Source organism: Zootoca vivipara, chromosome 3 (assembly GCF_965207765.1).
Source record: "Zootoca vivipara chromosome 3, rZooViv2.hap1.1, whole genome shotgun sequence".
Taxonomy (NCBI): Eukaryota; Metazoa; Chordata; class Lepidosauria; order Squamata; family Lacertidae; genus Zootoca; species Zootoca vivipara.
Window position 1 is genome coordinate 66,435,972 of NC_142586.1, and position 21,300 is coordinate 66,457,271.

The 21,300-nt window shown below is 41.4% G+C and overlaps 1 protein-coding gene across 3 annotated transcripts in view; it reads left to right on the forward strand.

Annotated features, from left to right (window-relative positions):
- Positions 1-20,861, forward strand: part of SYNJ2 (synaptojanin 2) — a 54,803-nt gene extending 33,942 nt beyond the window's left edge. For 2 of the 3 annotated variants that reach the window (XM_088667327.1, XM_088667328.1), the window contains exons 13-27: positions 777-858; positions 1,536-1,676; positions 3,003-3,195; positions 4,275-4,433; positions 5,060-5,216; positions 5,629-5,746; positions 7,269-7,487; positions 9,143-9,221; positions 10,827-10,995; positions 11,692-11,871; positions 13,542-13,676; positions 15,490-15,602; positions 16,537-16,645; positions 16,938-17,140; positions 18,532-20,861. In XM_088667327.1, coding sequence (XP_088523453.1) covers positions 777-858; positions 1,536-1,676; positions 3,003-3,195; positions 4,275-4,433; positions 5,060-5,216; positions 5,629-5,746; positions 7,269-7,487; positions 9,143-9,221; positions 10,827-10,995; positions 11,692-11,871; positions 13,542-13,676; positions 15,490-15,602; positions 16,537-16,645; positions 16,938-17,140; positions 18,532-19,344 — 2,870 coding nt within the window. In that variant the 3' untranslated portion in view covers positions 19,345-20,861. The remainder of the gene's footprint in view (positions 1-776; positions 859-1,535; positions 1,677-3,002; positions 3,196-4,274; positions 4,434-5,059; positions 5,217-5,628; positions 5,747-7,268; positions 7,488-9,142; positions 9,222-10,826; positions 10,996-11,691; positions 11,872-13,541; positions 13,677-15,489; positions 15,603-16,536; positions 16,646-16,937; positions 17,141-18,531) is intronic. The other variant, XR_015949337.1, reaches the window with a different exon arrangement.
- The last annotated feature ends 439 nt before the right edge of the window (positions 20,862-21,300 follow it).

Consider the following 21,300-nt stretch of genomic DNA (forward strand, 5'->3'; position numbering starts at 1 on the left):
CTAATCAGCCCTGTCAGTAGAAACCCTGTACAAAGACTTCCATTGTGCAATGGTTCTTCCCCTTTTCCCAAAATTGGTTTTGGGGATCAGGAGAACCCCTAGAAGAGTGGGGTGGGAGGAATCTTTCTGCCCGGCCAGCTACAATGTTTGTGTAGATGGAATGTTTGGAAGAACACAACACTGAATTTCACCCCGATTGGTAGAAAAGTCTGAAAGGGGGATTCTGTGATGAACATGCATGTGTGAACAATATTTTAAAATCTAAGTCAGTATTAGGATTATCATATATAATAAAAGAGGGCAGCATTCCACTACAGAAAAAACCAAAGCTCCACGTGGGAATGGGCTGTGTGAGTTCTGCTGCCTTTCTCTATGCCAGTGTTCTGCGACCTTGGGCGACATGCTATTGGACTGTAACTCCCATCATCCCTAATCAGTGACTAAGCTAGCTGGGGTTTATGGAAGATGCAGTCCAGTGACACATGGGAACCCATTGATGAAGAACCTTGTTCTGTGCTAGAACCATACTTGCTTGCATTGTGGGTGAGTGGGGATTTTTACTAAAAGCTGGGTACGTGCATCTGTGCCTGCAGAAAGCAAGCATAATGCACTAGTGTCTCTCACATACTCTCTCAACATGACCAGCTGACTATTGAAATCACTTAACCATGGTTAATAACCATGGTTTATTTTGTTTTTACATTAGAAAAGGAAACATTTTCACAAAGCATCAACTCACTTTTGTATGTGTTCTTCCCCCCCTCCTGTTACCATAGATGACCATTGTCCAGCTGACATATTTGCCGTGGGATTTGAAGAGATGGTAGAATTAAATGCTGGGAATATTGTGAATGCTAGGTATGCTTAAACTGAGCTATTAAGTGTATTATACTCCATATATATTGACATAGTTGCTTATACCCTGTGTAGTAGTGCGTGGATAATTTACAAAATGCTAATAGCTGGTTCACATATGCATGCTCATCACCTGTTGACTCTGACATCAAGTGATGATTGTCATGCATACATAAGCCTTCAAAGACGAATCACCACAAATAAATCTTTCATGTCACCTGATATCAATTCAAGCACAATAAATTTAAATAGAAACTGCATTCATTCATTCATTCAATGGAAAAGCATCAAGTGTTGAATAATCAAGTGATGTTCATTCATACGTGAACCACACTCAGATGGGGTTTATTCAGTGCAATAAATAACTATGATTTTGCAGCCTTTCAAACATGTCTGAAAGAGAATGAAATGAAAAATGCTGATTTCTCTGAATCTCTATTAGAAACTGGTCTATTATTGTCTTATCGGTCTGAAGTGGTGGAAACACAGGGGCTTTGAAGCAGAGTAAGACCAGTGTATCCTGTATGAACATGATAGTTGGATAAAGTGCTGATGCAGCCCTGAGTTATCAATAAGTTGCCATTTATAAGCTCTGGAATTAACCCTGTGTTCTATCCAGTGAAGACTATTTCATGCTCTATCCAATTTTCCTGCTACCGCAATTAACGCTTGTGTTGCAGCACAACTAATAAGAAGATGTGGGGAGAACAGCTTCAGAAAGCCCTTTCCAGGACACATCGATACATTCTGTTGACATCAGCACAGCTTGTTGGTGTTTGCCTCTTCATCTTCGTACGGCCTTTCCATGTCCCCTTCATCAGGTATATCCCCTGCGGTGGGGAATTGGGAGCAAGTAGAAGTCTTCTTTCACTGCAAATTCTAATTTGGTGAAAGTGAAGGGAAATAATTATTAAGTGGGAATTTACTCACTCTTGCTCATGCTGCTTTAGCATTACGCACGTGTTTTCTTTAAAAAGAAACTTTCATAATTAATGATTGCGCCAGAAATCCTAAACATAAGTAAGACCCACTGAATTAAGGATTCTGCTGTTGGGATCCTGTTACCAACTGTAATTCTTGCAGCAAACTCCATTCATTTTCAAAGAATGTGGGCAGGAATTGTGATTGATGAATTGCTCCCTTTGAATTGGATTCTGCTTGAATAATTCACAGAGTACGACCAGTGAGTCTTGGAATCTTTATTGATATGTCTTCAAATTTGACATGCCCTCCATTAAGGAAACTCCATTAAGGAAACTATATTTTAGAGCAGAGTAAACAAAGGAGTGTGAGCAAAATTAAAAAATATATAATGTTTCTGTTTAATTCTATATATTTCTTTCAAGGCAGTTGTTCCATCTAAGCCTTGTAAACTTATTTTTAAAAACCCAGGTTCAGAAGTGGTGTTATGCCAAATTTGATTTAGAGTTTTGAAGTTTTGAATGGGTGAAAAATGGGTCAAAATGTATTGGGGTGAGGGGAGTTGGCTGTATTTTATTCTGGGAAATCTCCCAGTGGCCACATACCACTGGTGAGCGTGCAGCCAGAGGAGAAAGTGGGCAGAGCAACAAATGTAAAGTTTACCTTTGTATGCTAGGCTAGTTGCTATGCACACAGATATGTACACACACAAACACCCTGCTCCATCCTTCATACACACAAGCAAGAGGCATTATCAGAGTTCAAAACACAGTTCAGCCAGACAAAAACACTCAAGGAGAGGGTCAGAAGCAGGGGTGTTGAGGGTGTGGCCACAGGAGAGTAACAAGTGTTAGATGGAGAGGCCTGGAGTGTAGTTCTGTGACATCACATCAAGATAATAAATACATGAGCTGGATAAAGTCAGTGTAGTGGCAGTTTCTCTTTTGTAAGGCCCATGAAGATGTATCGCCCCTTCCATGTTCGTTCATTTTGGCAGGGCTTCCACAGGCTCCTTCTTTGCTAGTCATAGAGCCATAGAATTGTTGGAAGGGACCCCAAGGGTCATCCAGTCCAACCCCCTGCAATGCAGGAATATCAACTAAAGCATCCAAGACAGACGGCCATCCAACCTAGTGACAGTCTACTCTGCCTATTGTTCTATGTATTTCCTTTACATTTCCTTAGCAAATGCTTCTTTTTGTCTTTGGCTGTTCTCTCCTGCCCAGGGATGTAGCAGTGGACACAGTGAAGACTGGAATGGGAGGGAAAACTGGCAATAAAGGAGCAGTTGCCATCCGTTTTCAGTTTCATAGCACCAGCTTATGCTTTCTATGCAGCCACTTGACAGCTGGTCAGTCTCAGGTGAAAGAGCGGAATGAGGACTATAAAGAGATCACACAGAAGCTGAGCTTTCCAATGGTGAGGTTCTTGAAATGTTTTATTTGAAGTTGTGCTGAATTCTCGCCCACAAAAACTATCAGAGCAAAAGGAATATATTCAGGGGCGGGTGGGTGTAGAGTTCCACCCATTCTCCCTTCTCTCCAATCTTAATTCAGGGAACGTAGCACAGACATTTATTTCCATGTGTGTGAGAGGAATTCTGTAGCTGCTTATTCTGAAGCCTTTAAAAGATAGCCTGAATTATAGCTTGTACATCTGTATTAAAATATATCCATATTAACAGTGCCCTCTAGTGATGTTATAGCTGCAGACATGGTTTGATGTGGAATGCATATATTTTTGTTGGGTATGTTTTGAGTTTTTGTTATGCTTGGTTTTATAACAAACATTTAAATTCAGCTGAAACAATGGACTGTAAACAAAAGCTTGATGGTTGAGAATTGTAGTAAATCTTTATTACAGTTGGTTTCAATTTATATTTATAGTAGTGTGAGACTGTAGTTTTAAGGGGGCATTTTCACTTTCATTTAGTATGAAGATTGTACTTTAGTGGACAGGAAGTGGCTCATTTGGAGAGGTGGAACCAACAACACTAGTTTCCTGGCAACAGGAGTGGGTGGGGGGAAATGGCAGGGAGGTTGGCATGGTAGGGCAGGTTCACTGGCAGGAGCACCACCAATGCACTTGTACTGAACCAAATGCCTGCGCCGCTCCATTTCCCTCCCAGTAAATGTCAGGGACACCCCTGCCAGGAAGCTAGCATTGCACCTCATGTCTATGTGGGCCATTGCTGTTGGTTGAAGCACATTTTCCAAGTTAAAAGCATGTATCATCAAAACAGATTTGCATATGCACTTAAGCTATTTTTAGTTAACTGTGATTGTGCCAGATTATCAGATCAGTATTGTTTCAGTATAGGATAGTGGCCTGTACTGAAACTAAAGATCAAAGTTGTAACAATAAATGTAGTGCCCAGCATTTATTAATGGGCCATACTCTGAAGAAAATTCTAAAACAGCACTCAGAAAATAAGGAAGATTAAAATTCTGTTGTTTAATCTGTGCTTGAAAATACAATTTTCTGTCACACACAAACAGGGAAGAAGTATGTTTTCTCATGACTATGTGTTCTGGTGTGGTGATTTTAACTATCGCATTGATTTGACCTATGAAGAAGTATTTTATTTTCTCAAACGACAAGATTGGAAGACACTCCTGGAGTTTGATCAACTGCAGCAGCAGAAATCCAGTGGAAAAGTAAGGGGATTGGTGCTCTTTGAAAGAGCATTTATTATAAAAGAGATATTTACCCGAAAGCTCTTTAGTTATTTGAAGCAGATGCCCAGAGCCTGATCTGAATGCACATGGTGCAGGAACCTAGCTGAACCTAAGCAGCTTTGGGTCTGGATGAGAGACTACTTAGGGGCACTATTGAGGCCACCTTCTGTTTTGCAGTGGAAGGCAGGGTGATTATTCATTTAATAAACAATTATATTCTTAAAACTTGTGCTGTCAGAGGTCCATGGCGTACACTTGGTTGCTTTTGTTTGAATTTTTTTTAAAATCCTACCTTCCTTATGAAATAAATATCAAGGTAGGTTACCTGCAGTTTTTTTGGGGGGGGGGCGCGCGGATATAGTAAAATAATAATGAAGTTAGAAAAGTTGGATATTTTTTTTAAATGGAATCATTTTTCTAGTTGCCGTTTTGTCTTATTCAAGTACATAACATAAGCAAAAATACTTGCTAAAAATGCAAGTAATCAGGCTGCTATCTGTGCTTAGAGCTACATAGTGGAGATCTGTTTTATACCAAGAAAAAAATACTGTATGAATGGCATCATAATAAGCCACAATTTAGATGACCTGTGATTTGTTTTATAGATATTTAAGGATTTTCATGAAGGAACGATTAATTTTGGTCCAACATATAAGTATGATGTTGGCTCAGAGGCTTATGATACAAGTGACAAATGCAGAACTCCAGCCTGGACTGACAGAGTACTTTGGTGGAGGAAGAAACTTCCTATTCATAAAACGGGTAGGTAGGATCTTTTCAGTTTTTTAAAAGTTTGATAGACTTTTATTTGGATCATGAAATGAAGATATGTATAGTAATAGCTTAATTATAGACGGGTACGAAAGTTAGATCCTCTTGTGTCAACTGACACCTCTGTGGGGCAGAGAACTCAAAATTGCCATACTTACCATTTGAGTCACCCTGTATGGACATAAATGAATTACTATTTACCATCAATGCACTGTGTTTTGCTGCCCATACCACTGCAGTACTCATGTATTCAAATAATATATATAATATTTTGTGTCCTGACAGTTGGGTGCCACATAAGTTATAAGCCACCATACAAAGTGATTGAAGTCCCAACATTTTGTTGAATGATTGCTCTAATGATTTTAAACTCAGAAACTGAATTCTGTTTTCTTTTACAAAGCTGGAGAGATCAATCTTTTTGACACTGATCTCAGTGCAGAAACAAAAATCAGACCCATTTGGTCTCCTGGTGCCTTGATGTATTATGGAAGAGCTGAGCTCCAGGCAAGCGATCACAGGTACCGTAACCTCAACGGAAGCATAACCCTTCTGAAATGGCAGAGATGCTGTCGTTTCTGTGATTGTCATGCTTTTCTGTACTGTTGCATAGCAAAGGAGGGTTCTGTAGCTCAAATGGGAAACAGCATGCAAAGCAGGTTCAACCTCTAGCATCTCTAATTCAAAAGATCACAGATAAAAACATGAAAAAACATGATCATGAGGAAATATCTCTATCCAGGACTGTGGAGAGCCATTGCCAGGCAGAGCAGACAATAGTTGGTGAGATTGACCTAATTCACAATAAAATAAATCGGCCACATTTGAGAGGCTAAGGAGTGTGTGCTTGGCTCATGCTCACAAAATCCAATTAGGTGTGCAGCATTGACCATTTCTGAGGAATCCCAGAAAGCCATTTGTGGCACCCTATGCTATCAGTGTGATCCTAGAACCTTTTCTCATAAAAAAATTATGTGCTTATCAGAACACCAAAAAGCAAGTAGTAATGGTCACATGAAGCCAGTCAGCTGATTGAAGTTGTTGTATGAATCCATAATTCTGGATCAATTAATGATTGGTGCAAAACTAAAGCATTTCAAACAACATGGGCAACCCCATATGCAATTTTCCCCCTCCACCTATCCCTGTGTCACTCAGTCGATGGTTGCAATTGGTTCCCTGACTCCACACCTGTTATGTGGTTGTAATCTTGTGCCACCATCTTGCTGCATCATGGAAAGTCAGTTGTGCTCACTGGGTGCCCAGAGGGGAAAGGAGATAGTCTGCAATGGCAAATCTTAAGGATAAAAACACATGAAGCTTACTTTATTTTATGAAAAAATGTGGGGAAAGAGAAAGAAGCTAATGTTTTGTTTCAATCTTTGATTCTATACTTGATTTGTTTCCTTCATAAAATAATTAAAGCATAAATCACTTTTGCTATGTTTTTTATTTTCCCACTTGACTAGTTTTAATATCTGCATTTCCCTAAAACATAACAAAAATATCTGAAGACGGAAATCTTGCCTGTTAGACAGCACCTGTAGGCTGAGACTACAGGTGTTTGCAGACGCACCTGTCCATACGTAATCCTCCCTCTGGCTACCCTGCCATTAGGAGGTTGCTGTCAGTAATGGTGGTATTTGGGTGGGTACTTGACAACAACGGAGGAGGGCATTTTGTCTTGTCTTTTTAAAGTTGGTCTGCTACTGTGAAGAACAAGGCCTTCAGTTTCCATCAGTTTCCTATGGCTATAGGCTTTTCCCCAGTTGACCAACTCTTTGTATAGATTCTTATATGATTATGTAGATACTTTATTTTATTTAAAGATAATAATACATTACATAAGTTGCACTGTCAGATATCTTGGGAAACCAAGCAACAAAACAGTGTGTGTTAAACAGGCCTGATTTCAAATTGCTTTGATTGTGCCAACAATTTTTAATAACAAGTCAACATTTCCCTCTCTCTTCTTACTTCTTTATTTTCCCTGGAATTACTGGTTTCCCTCACCCATCTCTTACTTCTTGTTTCTCTGATTAGGCCTGTTTTAGCTATTGTGGAAGTAGAAGTCCAAGAAGTTGATGTGGCGGCTCGGGAGAATGTTTTCCAGGAAGTGTCTTCCTTCCAGGGTCCCCTGGATGCCACAGTAGTGGTGACTCTGCAGGCACCATCCCCTGAAGAGAGAGATGAATTTCCAGAGGACTTGCGTACCGAACTAATGCAAATCTTTGAGACTTATGGCATCGTTGTACTTGTAAGGTAAAAATATTATTCTCATTTTTAAAAATCCACACCTAACTTTTTGCTCCTGTGACTGAAATGAGTTTCTGTGAAGTGTGGAAGTTTGTCCATGTCACAACAAATAATAATTATTAGAGAATGTTTCAATCCTTTTTCCAAGTAATACATTTTATTGAGCATTGTTTTTAGTTAATATCAACAATCACAGCCATAATAACAGAAGGTCAAACTGAAGTAGGCCAAAAAGTTGAGCCACTGTGCTTAGGAAATGGCAGGTCAGCTTTCCTGTATGTTTATCTGACAAAATGGCTCCTGAGAGCTAGTGGTCTCCTCTAAAGAATTGGTCAGACAAGCTTGACAGGTTACCCTGAAGTAGTACCTTAGGGCAAACTAAAGCGTCAGCTTAAAAATGCACACACTTCTCTTGCGTTCTGGGTATATTTCTGAATTATTTATGCTGAATGGACTTAACCCTAATTCAAACACGGGTGGGTCAGAACACTGTGTTCTTGGCTGCCTCAAACAAAAAGCTTCTATACTCTGATATAATGTGTTGTTGTTTCTCTTGACATACATTGAGTATTGTGTATGCGTGTGAATAATGCAGCCACATCTCCGTATTAGATCTTCACATTATTTAACAAATTTGCATACCCTTGGCACATAGTCAAAAGGCACCACCATCCTTGTGTATAAATTACTTGCCCCAGAATTTATCCCACAACCTAATTATTTATCATGATCATCAGCATGGAATAGAATTCCTATTGCCTTGTACTGAAGCTTTAAAAAACTTATCCCTTTACCACTCTTCAGTCACCCCGATTGCGAGTGTATCGTCATAGCAATCACTGAAGTGTGGCAAAGGGGAAAAAATATATGTTTTCTAATATCAACATGTGGTCTTTAGCATATGGAGTACAACTCCATTCCAAAAAGTGCTGAGCCCCCTTTCAATAAGCTCTCCTGTATTTGCACATATAATGTACAGTGGTGCCTTGCTAGACGAATTTAATTCGTTCCACGGGTCTTTTCTTATAACGAAAAATTCGTCTAGCGAATCCCATAGGAATGCATTGAATTTTTTTTTGCCCATAGGAACGCATTAATTGAATTTCAATGCATTCCTATGGGAAACCGCGATTCGCTAGACAAATTTTTCATAAAACGAATTCGTCTAGCGAGGCAACCTCCGCTAGAAAAAACCTTTCGTTAAGTGGAAATTTTGTTAAGCAGGGCATTCGTTAAGCGAGGCACCACTGTACACATCTCAAAACAAAGGAGATTCAGGTTCAGAGGCAATGTACCAGTTGCTGGGGAGCAAAAGCCAGAGCCAATCTGGATATTACCTAATAAATATTAAAAGAATTCACCTAAGTCATTCATGCTTCTCCTCTTCCCCATTTCATCTTAAATCTGCTCTAATTTTAAGCCCAGAGTGAGAACATAACATGTGATTGAAACAACGTATCAGATATTATCTCAGTACACCAGCTTTTCAGTTAGGCACAGATACAGAATCATTCACTCTGAATGAGCATGATGAGAAATTTAGTACCATCTCCCCTAAAAACATTGGAGGCAATTATACTATTCACAAAGCTAAATGCAGGAAGTAATAGGCATGTGCACAGTTGACTGACCACCTCTTTCTTTCTTTCTATTCTTGTCAGGATCAATGGAGGCCAGATGCTTGTAACATTTGCAGAAAGCAGGTCTGCTCTTCAAGTTCTTGATGTAGATGGTGTCAAGGTAAGAAAAATAAAAAAAATCCCTGCACTATTTTAGGTACCTAAATGGCTATTGGAGAGCGAGCTGACATTCACTATTCTCTTTGATTTCTCTGAATACCAGGCATTTTTACAGACCTCATTGGACTGCATCTCTAATATGGAGCTGACATTTCCCTGAACACCAGCTTGTAGTTTCAGGCTGACTGGGTTTTTTTTTTAAAAAAAAAAAGTCAGCTACTAATACAAGCTCCAGAGAAAATCTCTGAAAACTATAAGCTGGTGGGTGTGACTACTCAGACAAGGAAGACTCCTGTCATCCCTTAAAGACTAAATACATTTATTATGGCATTCAATTGCCTACTTCACTAGATGCTCATGCCATTGCCACAGTAAATCCATTAGTCTTTAATTTTCCACAGAACTCATTGTCTTTATGTTTTGTATGAGAGTGACATTTTGTAGGCTGAACTTCCAGGATCCTCAGTTTTAAGCATGTCATTGATGTGGATATGGGTGGGCCAAGTCAATACTATGTACACTTGGACTTTGAAAACCAGGTCGATTTTCTCCAGGAAACACTTTCACACAAATTAAATCCCCCTACCTAGCATTAACATGTACACTTTTATGTGCTGTGTAATTAGTAGGCAATGCAGGGCATGTATAAATGACCAACTTTCTTTAGAGGGAGAGGCATGCAGTACTACTTTACAAATGAATCAGCTTGGCCCTCCTGGTTTTACCATAATCATTAGTGACTGGGAAAGGGGCATTAACAGTGGAGTAGCAGAGTCCAGATTACACTAGGCAAGTAAGCAGTTCGATATGGCACTGAGGAATTGCAGAATTATTCCATAGCTTCTAGTGAGTAGGCAAAGTACAGTGGTACCTCGGTTTATGAACACAATTGGTTCCGGAAGTCTGTTCATAAACTGAAGCGTTCATAAACTGAAGCGAACTTTCCCATTGAAAGTAATGGAACGTGGATTAATCCGTTCCAGACGGTCCGCGGAGTAACCGTTCATAAACTGAAGCGAACTTTTCCATTGAAAGTAATGGAAAGTGGATTAATCCGTTCCAGACGGGTCCGTGAAGTACTTAAACTGAAGCGTTCATAAACTGAAACATGGGTGTAATTGGTTCCGGAAGTCTGTTCATAAACTGAAGCGTTCATAAACTGAAGCAAACTTTCCCATTGAAAGTAATGGAAAGTGAATTAATCCATTCCAGATGGGTCCGCGGTGTTCATAAACCGAAAATTCATAAACTGAGGTGTTCATAAACTGAGGTTCCACTGTACTGTTTATGTAAGCAGGCCTAGTTCCCAATCAGTGTCACAGTGCAAGTGGCCCTTGAACACACTTCAGCCACCACCAAGACGAAACGAAACCTTAGAGAATATTACAAAAGAGTGAGGAAAATGTCATAGTACCTTCCCTCTACATGTCAGCTATCAAAATTAGCCAATCAAGAGCTCCACCTACTCTCTTTAAAATATTTAGCTGACAGCTTTTGTCTCAAATCTGTTGAAACAAGCTTTCGGTTTACATTCTGTTGATGGTTGGGTCTCGTTTGTGCATAGTGATTTGATTAACCAATTTCCTTTTTTCTTTTTGTAATGCAGATTAAAGGCAAGACAGTGAATATCTGGCCTAAAACCCAGGACTGGCTGAAGGGCCTTCAGGAGGAAATCACTAGGAAACGAGACAGCATCGCCCCCATGTCACCCACAGCAAACTCCTGTCTACTGGAGGAAACCTTTGATTTTACAAGTTTAGATTATGAATCAGAAGGTTTGTGGCATGGACTGTAGATAATAATAATAAATTTTATTTATACCCCGCCCTCCCCAGCCAGGACCGGGCTCAGGGCGGCTAACACCGAATATAAAACAATTAATTAAGATACAGCTTAAAAACAAGATTAAATACATTAAAATTAAAATGCAGCCTCATCAGAAAAAGGAAAAAGGTAGATTTGTGATCCCTCAGTTTCTCTCCAAGTCTCTGTGTGTGCTCTTGATCGGTATCTTTGGAATCAGGAACGTGAGCAGTGATTCAGTCCTGCAACACTTATTTGCTAACCTTCCTCTTCACTGTACTTCCCATAGTGAGACTTGCTGCCAGAGACAGCTGCAGTAAAATAAATGGGCATTTAGCAGAGGGATTTTCCTATGTCTTCTTCTTCTTGTTGTTGTTTCTTCTGCTTCTCTTGTTGCATTGGAAGGTGTTTTGGAAGAGCTTTGTTAAGCGATGTGATGGGGCTACATTCAGGAGAGGGGTTCAAAAGCCCTGATCAATGTGCAAAGGTTCCCCTCACAGCCCTCCAATTATTACCTGAGTGGCTATCCTTCCTACAGGAAAATGCCACTACACATCACTTTTAAACATTCCTGCTTCCTTTTTATACAAATTGCAACTAGAGTAAGAACCAAGAACAGATAGTCCAGTTTCCCACCAATATTTCCATTGCTATATTTTCTGATTTAGGTGATATCCTTGATGATGAAGATGATTATTTGGATGACATGCCACCACATTTACTTCTAACGACAGAAGTGGCATTAGCAGTGGATGATTTGCTGGATGGGCCCGAATGTTTGATGGTGGCATCCACGGTACATGCAAACAAATCTCACCATGCTGGAAGAAAGCTGCATCCGTATAAAGGTAACATCTTTATAGGATAGTGGCTGACTAGACAACTGGTGTGTTCAGAGCACAGTGATTGGGCTTTTGAGACTGGCTTCCATGAACAAGTTACACTGTGGGTGTGGCCTGCTGACCAAGTTAGAGAAAAAATGGTTCCTTGTCAAGTCTCATTATCTGAGTCAAGCCCAATCAAGTGTGTGTGTGTGTGTGTGTGTGTGTGTGTGTGTGTGTGTGTGCATGCATTTTGCTTATTGAAGAAGGATATTGACAAGCTGGAACGTGTCCAGAAGAGGGCAACCAAAATGGTAAAAGGCCTGGAAACGATGCCTTATGAGGAACGGCTTAGGGAGCTGGGTATGTTTAGCCTGGAGACGAGAAGGTTGAGGGGTGATATGATAGCCATGTTCAAATATATAAAAGGATGTCATATAGAGGAGGGAGAAAGATTGTTTTCTGCTGCTCCAGAGAAGCGGACATGGATCAATGGATTCAAACTACAAGAAAGAAGTTTCCACCTAAACATTAGGAAGAACTTCCTGACAGTAAGAGCTGTTGCTACCAAGGAGTGTGGTGGAGTCTTCTTCTTTGGAGGTCTTTAAGCAGAGGCTTGACAGGCATATGTCAAGAATGCTTTGATGGTGTTTACTGCTTGGCAGGGGGGTGGACTGGATGGCCCTTGTGGTCTCTTCCAACTCTATGACTCTATTACTTTTTACAAGCTTTGAACAAAATTAAAAAATTCCTTCCAGTAGCACCTTAGAGACCAACTAAGTTTGTCATTGGTATGAGCTTTCGTGTGCATGCACACTTCTTCAGATGCACTGAAACAGAAGTCACCAGAGCCTTATATCTAGTGAGAGGGTGGGGAGGGGTATTACTCAGAAGGGTGGTGGGATTCGGTGATTGGCTGATAGGTGTGGTAAACCTGTTAACAACTGTTAACGACTGCAATTGGTCTTACAGGAAAAAGCAAGGGGTGAGATGGCTAAAAATAGCTATACAGTGGTACCTCGGTTTATGAACACAATTGGTTCTGGAAGTCTGTTCATAAACTGAAGCGTTCATAAACTGAAGCGAACTTTCCCATTGAAAGTAATGGAAAGTGGATTAATCCGTTCCAGACGGTCCACGGAGTAACCGTTCATAAACTGAAGCGAACTTTCCCATTGAAAGTAATGGAAAGTGGATTAATCCGTTCCAGACGGGTCCGCGGAGTACTTAAACTGAAGCGTTCATTAACTGAAACATGGGTGTAATTGGTTCCGGAAGTCTGTTCATAAACTGAAGCATTCATAAACTGAAGCGAACTTTCCCATTAAAAGTAATGGAAAGTGAATTAATCCGTTCCAGATGGGTCCGCGGTGTTCATAAACCGAAAATTCATAAACCGAGGTGTTCATAAACCGAGGTTCCACTGTATCATGTATAATGAGATGTGTCATTTGCCACACTTGTTCCCCCCAAAAATGAGAGGGAGAAACAGCTCAAGCAGCTGATGAAGCTTGATACATTGCTGCTTGACAGAAGAGGGTGGTTGAATGTTGGGTCACTGAACACTTGGGAAGTTTCTCCTGGTTCATTTCTCAGCTTACCTTCTTTTATGGGTAAACATTTGTTTTTGATATCATAGCTTTTTTCCTTGCATTGGTCTGTTTTCTATTTTTTAATGATTTTGACATGTTCCCTAGATGATGCTGACCTGATCGAACCAAAACAAGAGCTGGACGGAGGTGGGGAGTTTTGCCATTGTTCCCCGAGCAGGTCTCTTTCTGTCCCAGGCAGGCCTCGGCAGCCTCAGCCACCACAGCGACCTCCTCCTCCAGGTGGGGGGCTACATTTCCCCCCTCCGTGCTGAAAACAGTGTTTGGATTGCTGGCTCCTCAAAGCCACAGCATAGCCAGAACACTGGAAGGAGTGTGCTGAAGCCAGTGAGATTTATTCCTGCGGGCATTTCATTAAAAAATACCGCAAGGCAGAATACAACATACAACATTACAATAAGACCCAGTAAAAAACATAAATGAAAACTGGTTGGGAAAAAGAAATGCATGTTTCAAAGGCTTGTCTGGATAACAGTTTTCAGGAAATGTAGGCAGAGATGATTCCTGCCAGCCCTCTCCTGTCAGGGAATTCCATAGGGTAGGACCAGCCACATGAAAGGCTCAGTCCCTGGTAAATGCCAGCTGGACCTCAAAGCACCATCAGATGATTTCCATGATCAAAGAAGAGCATAAGCATACTTTGGGCCCAGGTTATTTATAGGTTTGTGAATTAGCATAATAACTTTCAGCCTGGCCCAGTAGCAAACTTGGCCCAATTTACATAGGATTGAGTCATTGGCTGTATAAATACTTGCAGTTTTAGTCTGACAAAAGCAGGAATCACACTCATTTGGGAGCATGACCCATTAAACTCTGTAGAATGTTTGAGTAAATGTGCATGGGTGTGAACTGTCTGATATTTGGCCTCACGTTCTGCCTTTGCACCCCATTCTTTCTTTATTTTAACTCCCTAAGCTCTGATAGAAAAGGGTGGCTTTTGAATGGAAAGATCCTACCAAATGCTTTGTAATACGTACTGTCCAAGTGGGTGAAACTCAGTTAATAATGCCCATAGGAAAAGAAAATTGTAACAATTTTCAAAGGGGTCACGGTTTCAGAGCTGTTGCTGCAATAACATCATATATTACTAATGCCCAACTTATCTGACTGGGTTGGCCCAGCCACTCTGGGAAACTTCATAAATATAAAAACACAGCGAAACATCAAATATTAAAAATACAGGGCTCCAGATGCCTTCCAGCACCTCTTTTTCGAGAAAAATAGCAGTGCTTGTAACTGTTTTCTCTCTTGGACATCTGATGGGAGAGCGTTCCACAGGGCAGTGGAATTGCGGCAACTTAATGGATAACTAATTTATGATGACTTAATACATTTATTAACCTTTAAGGTGCCACAAGTTTCTTGTGACACATACTTCATTCATGACTGCAAAGGTGTGGGGTTTTTTTTACTTACTGCACACAGCTGAACCGTGCCTACTAATGCATGCACATAAGGAGACAGATTGTTGAGCAAAACCGCAGCACACCATTTCACACGTGAAAGATGCATCCGTGTGATTCTTCCACAGCTGTCACTCCACAGGTTAAGCTGAGAGCAGGGTTAGCAGCAGGAGCAGAGCAATCTGGTGACTTAGCAGCACCAGCTGCTATGGGGGAATCTGCACATGCCACTCTATGCAAGAACCCCAAGTACAGATGCAGCCCAGCCTATCTTTGAGCATTAACCGCTGGAGCAAACAAAGGGCTGTATCCAGTGCTCTGCATGAGCAGAAGAGGCTTCTGCAGTGGGACTTCCACCACTGTCATCTTCCCCCTGCATCCTGGAACAGGTTTTGAGGGTGTGCTCGGGGAAGAAAAGATGGTGAAGTCTGCTCACACAATGCTAGATTCCACCTAAAATGATTTATTAGCTTAGGGCAGAATTCTGCCCCCTGACCTGTTACATATTGCATGCTCCAAGGACCAGAATTGTTTAAATTCATGGCTGAACTGTAGTGCTTTCACTGTTACTTTTTTTTTTAACACACCCACGTGCAAAATGTCAGAAATCAATGCAGTTGTCTCTCCTCCAGCTGGAGTATCTGTTAAAAAATCCACATCAGATGGGTTCATCTCTTCAGGAGGCCACTCTCTGTGTTCCATCCTGCAGACTGCAAAGCTTCTTCCAGGGGCACCTCAGCAACCAGTGAGTAGTTCAGCAATTTGGTGGAGGGCAGGAGGTGAGATGAAAAAGAAAACAGTGTATTTACAATTACGCATATCCTGCCTTTCGGGATAGAAATCCATCCAAGGCAGCATATACAACATATTTTTTTAAACATCACAAACAGTTTCAACATATTAAAAAGTCAACAGACACATCAGACCTATAAAGCACTCAGTATTATTTATTTTTGCGCATTCTGCTTAAAATCTCTAATGTCATCTATGAGATGCTGAAGTTGCATAGCAACCATTATCTGTGGGATGAAGACGTTAAAGGGGCAGCCAGAAAAAACACTCATGCATGGGCACATGCATCAAGAAAGTGTCCTTTTAGGAGCATCTCACACAGCATGACTTTGCCAATATATGACAGCAAAGTACATCCTTTGTTCATCCTTTGCCAATATGCTAAAGTAAAGAAACAACGTGTTTGTATACGACCCGTCCTAGAAATAATACAGTTCTGGGGTTAGGGTGCCCCAGCAGTGAAGCCCCTAGATCAGGGATGGGGAACCTGTGGCCTATCAGATACTGTTGGACTACAACTCCCATCATCCCTGGCCATTGGCCAGGCTGGTTGCGGCTGATGAGATCTGGAACTCAACAGCTTTTGGAGGGCACCAGGTTCCCCATTCTTGCCCGAGGTCTAATCAGCACACCAGTGGTGGCAGCTCCTTAAACAGGGTGTCTATTGGAAGACCTAAGGGCATAGTGGAATGGAGCATATATAAGTATTCCTTCTTGTGAGAGGGATTTATTGACATTAATTCATGGCTGGTAGGCAAAAACTAACCACTCTGAAAATATTAAGCCTACTTCCCTGTTTATACTCTGCTTTAGAAAGTGGCATATGCATGATTTTCTTCTGGGCTCACTCCCTGTGTTATTTGTGTTTTCATTTAAATTTTTGTAAGCCAAAATCACGGACTGGAATTAGCAAGCCATATAATGTCAAGCAGATCAAAACCACCACCCCTCAGGAAGCAGAGGAAGCAATTAGATGCCTGATGCAAGCAAAAGGAGGTAACATGAACAAATTTTGGTTAAAAATCTTTTCAGAGCCACAGCATGCAAAAGAAACTTCTCTTTTCGGTGCCATCTTAAAATGTTATTTACTGCTGTTCTCATTTCCTGTAGTGTAACCCAAGGAGCTGTCTGTTTGGATTACAATATTGCTTTTCTTTTTGTTTCAACTTGAACATATTACTCCATTTTCAAACTGATCTGTTGATGTGAATAAGACTATTTGGGCAAATAAACTTTTGAATTTACCTGGCATGTGGTATAAGTAGATTTCTACAATTATGTATTTCAGTAACTCCAGAGGAAGCCTTGGCACCCATTTCAGGAAGGACCCAAACTGTCACTAAATCTGAAAGTTTCCCCGGTGTTGCAAAGTCTGCACAACTTCACAGCCCGCAACCACCCCCAGTGCTCATACCTCAGCGTCCAGCACCAAAAGTTCCCTCTGCTAAGAAACCAGCACCCTTGCAGAGGATGGGAGGGAAGCTAGGATGTGTAAGTGTCCATTAGATGCTTCTATGGGGTTCAGTCAATATTCAGAGAGCAAATTTGGGGGTTGCACATGCAGTCGGTATACGTTTGCAATTGAACTTGTCATTGAGCCGAGTTAATAGGTATGTGACCTTCAAAAGTCCCTTCATCTCCAAAACTCCAAAACAAAATAGTACCATCAAGGAGAAAGAAGACTGCTACCTTTGGGTTATGTAGGGAGTGAGCTGAATAGCCAAGACACACTCTTGCCCAATCCCAGCTACATTATGACCTTGGATTTCTCCATTGTTTTTTTATGGGAAGTTCTCACTTCTGTTCTGGGGACATGAAAAACAGCTTTTTCTGTGTGAACCAGGAAATCACCTAGACAGACACTGAGATGGTTCCTCTGCCTTTTTAGTATTTATGTGTCCATTTCTCTTGGAATAGGAGAAAAAGGGAGAATTAAGTAAATGCCAACGGAGAGACAAATAGATGTCACTGTCTACTTTCTACTCTCCTTTTGCTCTCTGGCCTTCTCTTTCAGCTGGCCTCTCTCTTGCTCACTGGCAGAGGAAAGGGGGTGCGGTGGGTGTGGTCTGCCCTGAGGGGGGGTGACATCCCCCCCCTGCCCTGCCCCTGTGGGTAGCTAGCCCCGCCCCTGGGTGCACAGCACGTGCACCGCTCCAGGTGCTGGTGCATCTAGCTCTGCCTCTGCTCTTGCCCTCTCTCCTTTGCACTTCCGCACCACCACAGCAGCAGGGGAGGGACAAAAAAGGGCAGCAGTATTTTTAACAGCTTGAATGCCATTTTTGGATGAAGGGTGGGTTACACATTGTTAAAATAAATTAAGTAAATTAGAGTCAATGTTGCTGGTCAGCTTCTAACTCCTTGTGTTCAGCTATTCCACAGCCAACTGAGCTCTCCCCTAGTATTCTGTTCTGTCCCTCCACCGCAGCCCATTTATCTTTTCCAACTAGATACTAGGCATGCAGAGTCCTCATGGAAGGGGGTGAGGGATTCCCCCTTCAGATTTTTTTTTAAGAAAAGATTTTTGTACTTCTGCAAACTTCAGTTTACCTGAGATGCAGGCACCTGCTCTTCCTTGATGGCCATATTTTGGCTTCAAAGCTTGTTAGCACTCTGAGACAGAGTTCATAATTAGCAGGAGGAATGAGAGCCATGGAAAGGACATAATTCTTTCCCCAGAATGTTGAAGCTTTTTAGCACATTTTAGAATGGATATATTAAGATTTTAGAATGCTGCATGTACAGAATTACAGAAGACCATCTTACCTCTGTCAAGAATACATCAGCTATGCTTTGGGGGTGGGTATGTGAGATTGTCTCTTTTTTTAATCACTATGGGGCTGGTCGAATAGTAACTGATTGACATTATGACATCCTTTCCTTAGCCTCCTTCTCCAGAAGAGCAGTTTGAGCAATCTGTTGGTCACTTCTCCTTTGCGCTGCCAGAGTCTTGCCTCGAGGCTAGAGCCATTGCTACAAGTCCTACCAGAGCAGCCCCTGTTCCTAAGCCAAGAACAGTCCCCCCAGGCAAAATCCTTGAGAGGAGAAGAAACAGCGAAAGGTACCCGGCTGCCTTGCATCTTCTGGAGGAGAGCTCTTGTCTTCCTTCTCAGAATTCTACCCATGCTCCAAGAGTTCCACCGAGGAGAAAGAAATCTGCCCCTCCTGATTTTCATCTGCAAGTACTCCAGAGCAGTGACAGCCTGTTTCTCAAGGGGTTAACATTTAATTCCAACAATAACAACAATCCGTCTCACACTCAGTCTGATTCCATCCCACTTTCTCCGAGTGAGCCCTTTCTTCCTGAAGCAGCAGGAGCCATGACGAGTCCGATAGACGACTCCAAACCCTTGAGGCTCACGGCTTCAGAGATAATTAGCGGCTTGCAAGTTCTTCCGCCCATGTGCCTCCAGCAGCAAAACCAGCAGCTTTCAGGCGACTTTCTTAGAGGCAGCACCAGTCTTTTAGACCTGGAGGCTGACTTCATTGCTTATCAGTCAGTCCCTCAACCGCTGCCGATCAGCCCAACACATACTCCAAAAGATTTGAAACTCCTCGGTGCAAGTGATTTCAGCCACTGGGTTACATTTGGTGAAGAAGGCAACAGCGGCACCATCTCTGAAAGTCCTAATGTACCGGTTGTGTCCAAGCAGAACCAAAATGCCTGTGTGGACCCCAACACAAGTTTAAAACTATGAGCCTGGGTCTCCACCCCTTGCTTTTTCTACAACAAACAAAAAAAATCCTAACAGGACAAGATTTTTTTTCTGAAACAATTTGCTTTATTCTCAGAGCCTCTGGTACAGGAAGGACTGAGTTAAATGAGTCGTTATGGTACGCCCCCTTCCAATGAATTCTGATTTAATTTGTATGGTGAGTGGCAACCTTCTCTTCCACGTGCATGCTATAATGCCTTTTGGTACAATTGCTTCACATTTTCACTTTGCTTGCTTTCTGTACTTCATACCAAGGCTGTCTGTCCCATAGTGCTCCCTTGCTGTGTAAAGGATAACGTGGAGGTTTCTGCATTAAGTCTAAAGAGGTATTTTGTGTCTATTTGGGCACACAGCGGTAGTTGCTTTGAAAAGCTGAACACACTTCCTAGGAGAGGCCCTAGTGAACTGGGTAGGACATAATTCTGGATAAACATGCTGAAGATCTCACAGTATGTTTGCCGCTGCATCTTCCCTTTCATGCTTGTTAACATCTGCAGAGTCTGGGAAGCTTAAACCAAATGAGCGGAAGCCAGTAAGCGCTCTGTTGTTTTTTCCACCAAGGCCTGAAAGGGAAGAAATTACCTGCAGATTGTGCATAATGACAACAGAATAATGTGGAGATGGTCAACCAAGGCTGCTGTAGTTTTAGTGCTGCTAATAAATGAAGCAGCTAATAAATAGAAAATGTTATCTCAGAGAAAACGAAAGCCATGGTTATATGAAAGCACTAGAATGTATAACTCTGAGTAATGTGGTTGCTGTCTCATCTCTGGCTCGGGTAGAGGCTGGGAAGCCGATCTTGTAGTACAGGGGTGGGGACCTTGTGGTTGAGCGCAAGTAGCGAGAATTGTAGTCCAACAACTGGAGGGTCACAGGCTCCCCATTCCTGTCCTTGTGTATCACCCTGTTGACAGGACCCATGTCCTCTTTCACAGTGATCAGGTAGGCTATAGATTGCCCAGGGCAGTCTCCCCCAGCCTGAAGCCCTCTAGATGTTTTAGATCACAACTTCCATCAGCTCCAGCTGGCAGGTCCAAAACCTCTGGAGAGCACCAGGTTGGTAAAGGCTGGACAAGGGTAAGACGAGTCTAAATGTGCATATGTAGAAATATCAATGGTACACATGAGGGAGACTTCTGTACTCAAGGTTCCACAGCTCTCACCCTTTGGAGCTACAGTCCTGAGAGTGAAAGTTACCTGGCATAATAGCCAGAGGATAATTTTATCGATAATTGTTAAATAGTATGGGAACATGTGCAAGGATTTACCTGTAAAAATCAGACAATGAAGTTATAGAATCAGGTGATTGTTTTAAGACTGGTAATTTATTAGTGGCAGGATGGAATCACTTTTGACGGAGTGGCATACTTCATGATTTTCTTTTAATTTGTTTTTAAATAGTAAAGATCAGAAGAGGGAGGAACTATAAAGTATTTGACTTTCCTTTTTGTATTCAGGCTGTAAATAATATCATTAAATTTCTTTTTTATGAAACTGAACTTGGCTTATTTTGTTTTTGTATTGTATTGTCCTCAAAACTGAAAGGCCAGATGTTTCGTTTGATTCTTCTATGAATGAGAGGCCAGAAAGGTAAAAGGAGGGAATTAGATACACAATAATGACTAAACATTGATTATTTAATCAATGTTTGTACTGTACTTCTTAATAAAAATACAATATTTAATAATGTTTCCAAGAAGCTAGGGAAAAGATAAGATTAAAAACAAAACTCAACTGTACATTACAAAACTGAGCAGTGGTCAAAAATAAGAGTCCAAGAAAGCTGGGGCAAAATTATAAATGTTAAAGAGGCATATATTAGTCATTAATGTATCCACAAAATACCCAAGGGAGAGCACTCCATGGGGTGGGTGCTATCACTCAAAAGGCCTGCTTTCACATTGTCACCAAGTCACACTTTACTAGTCATGGAACAAC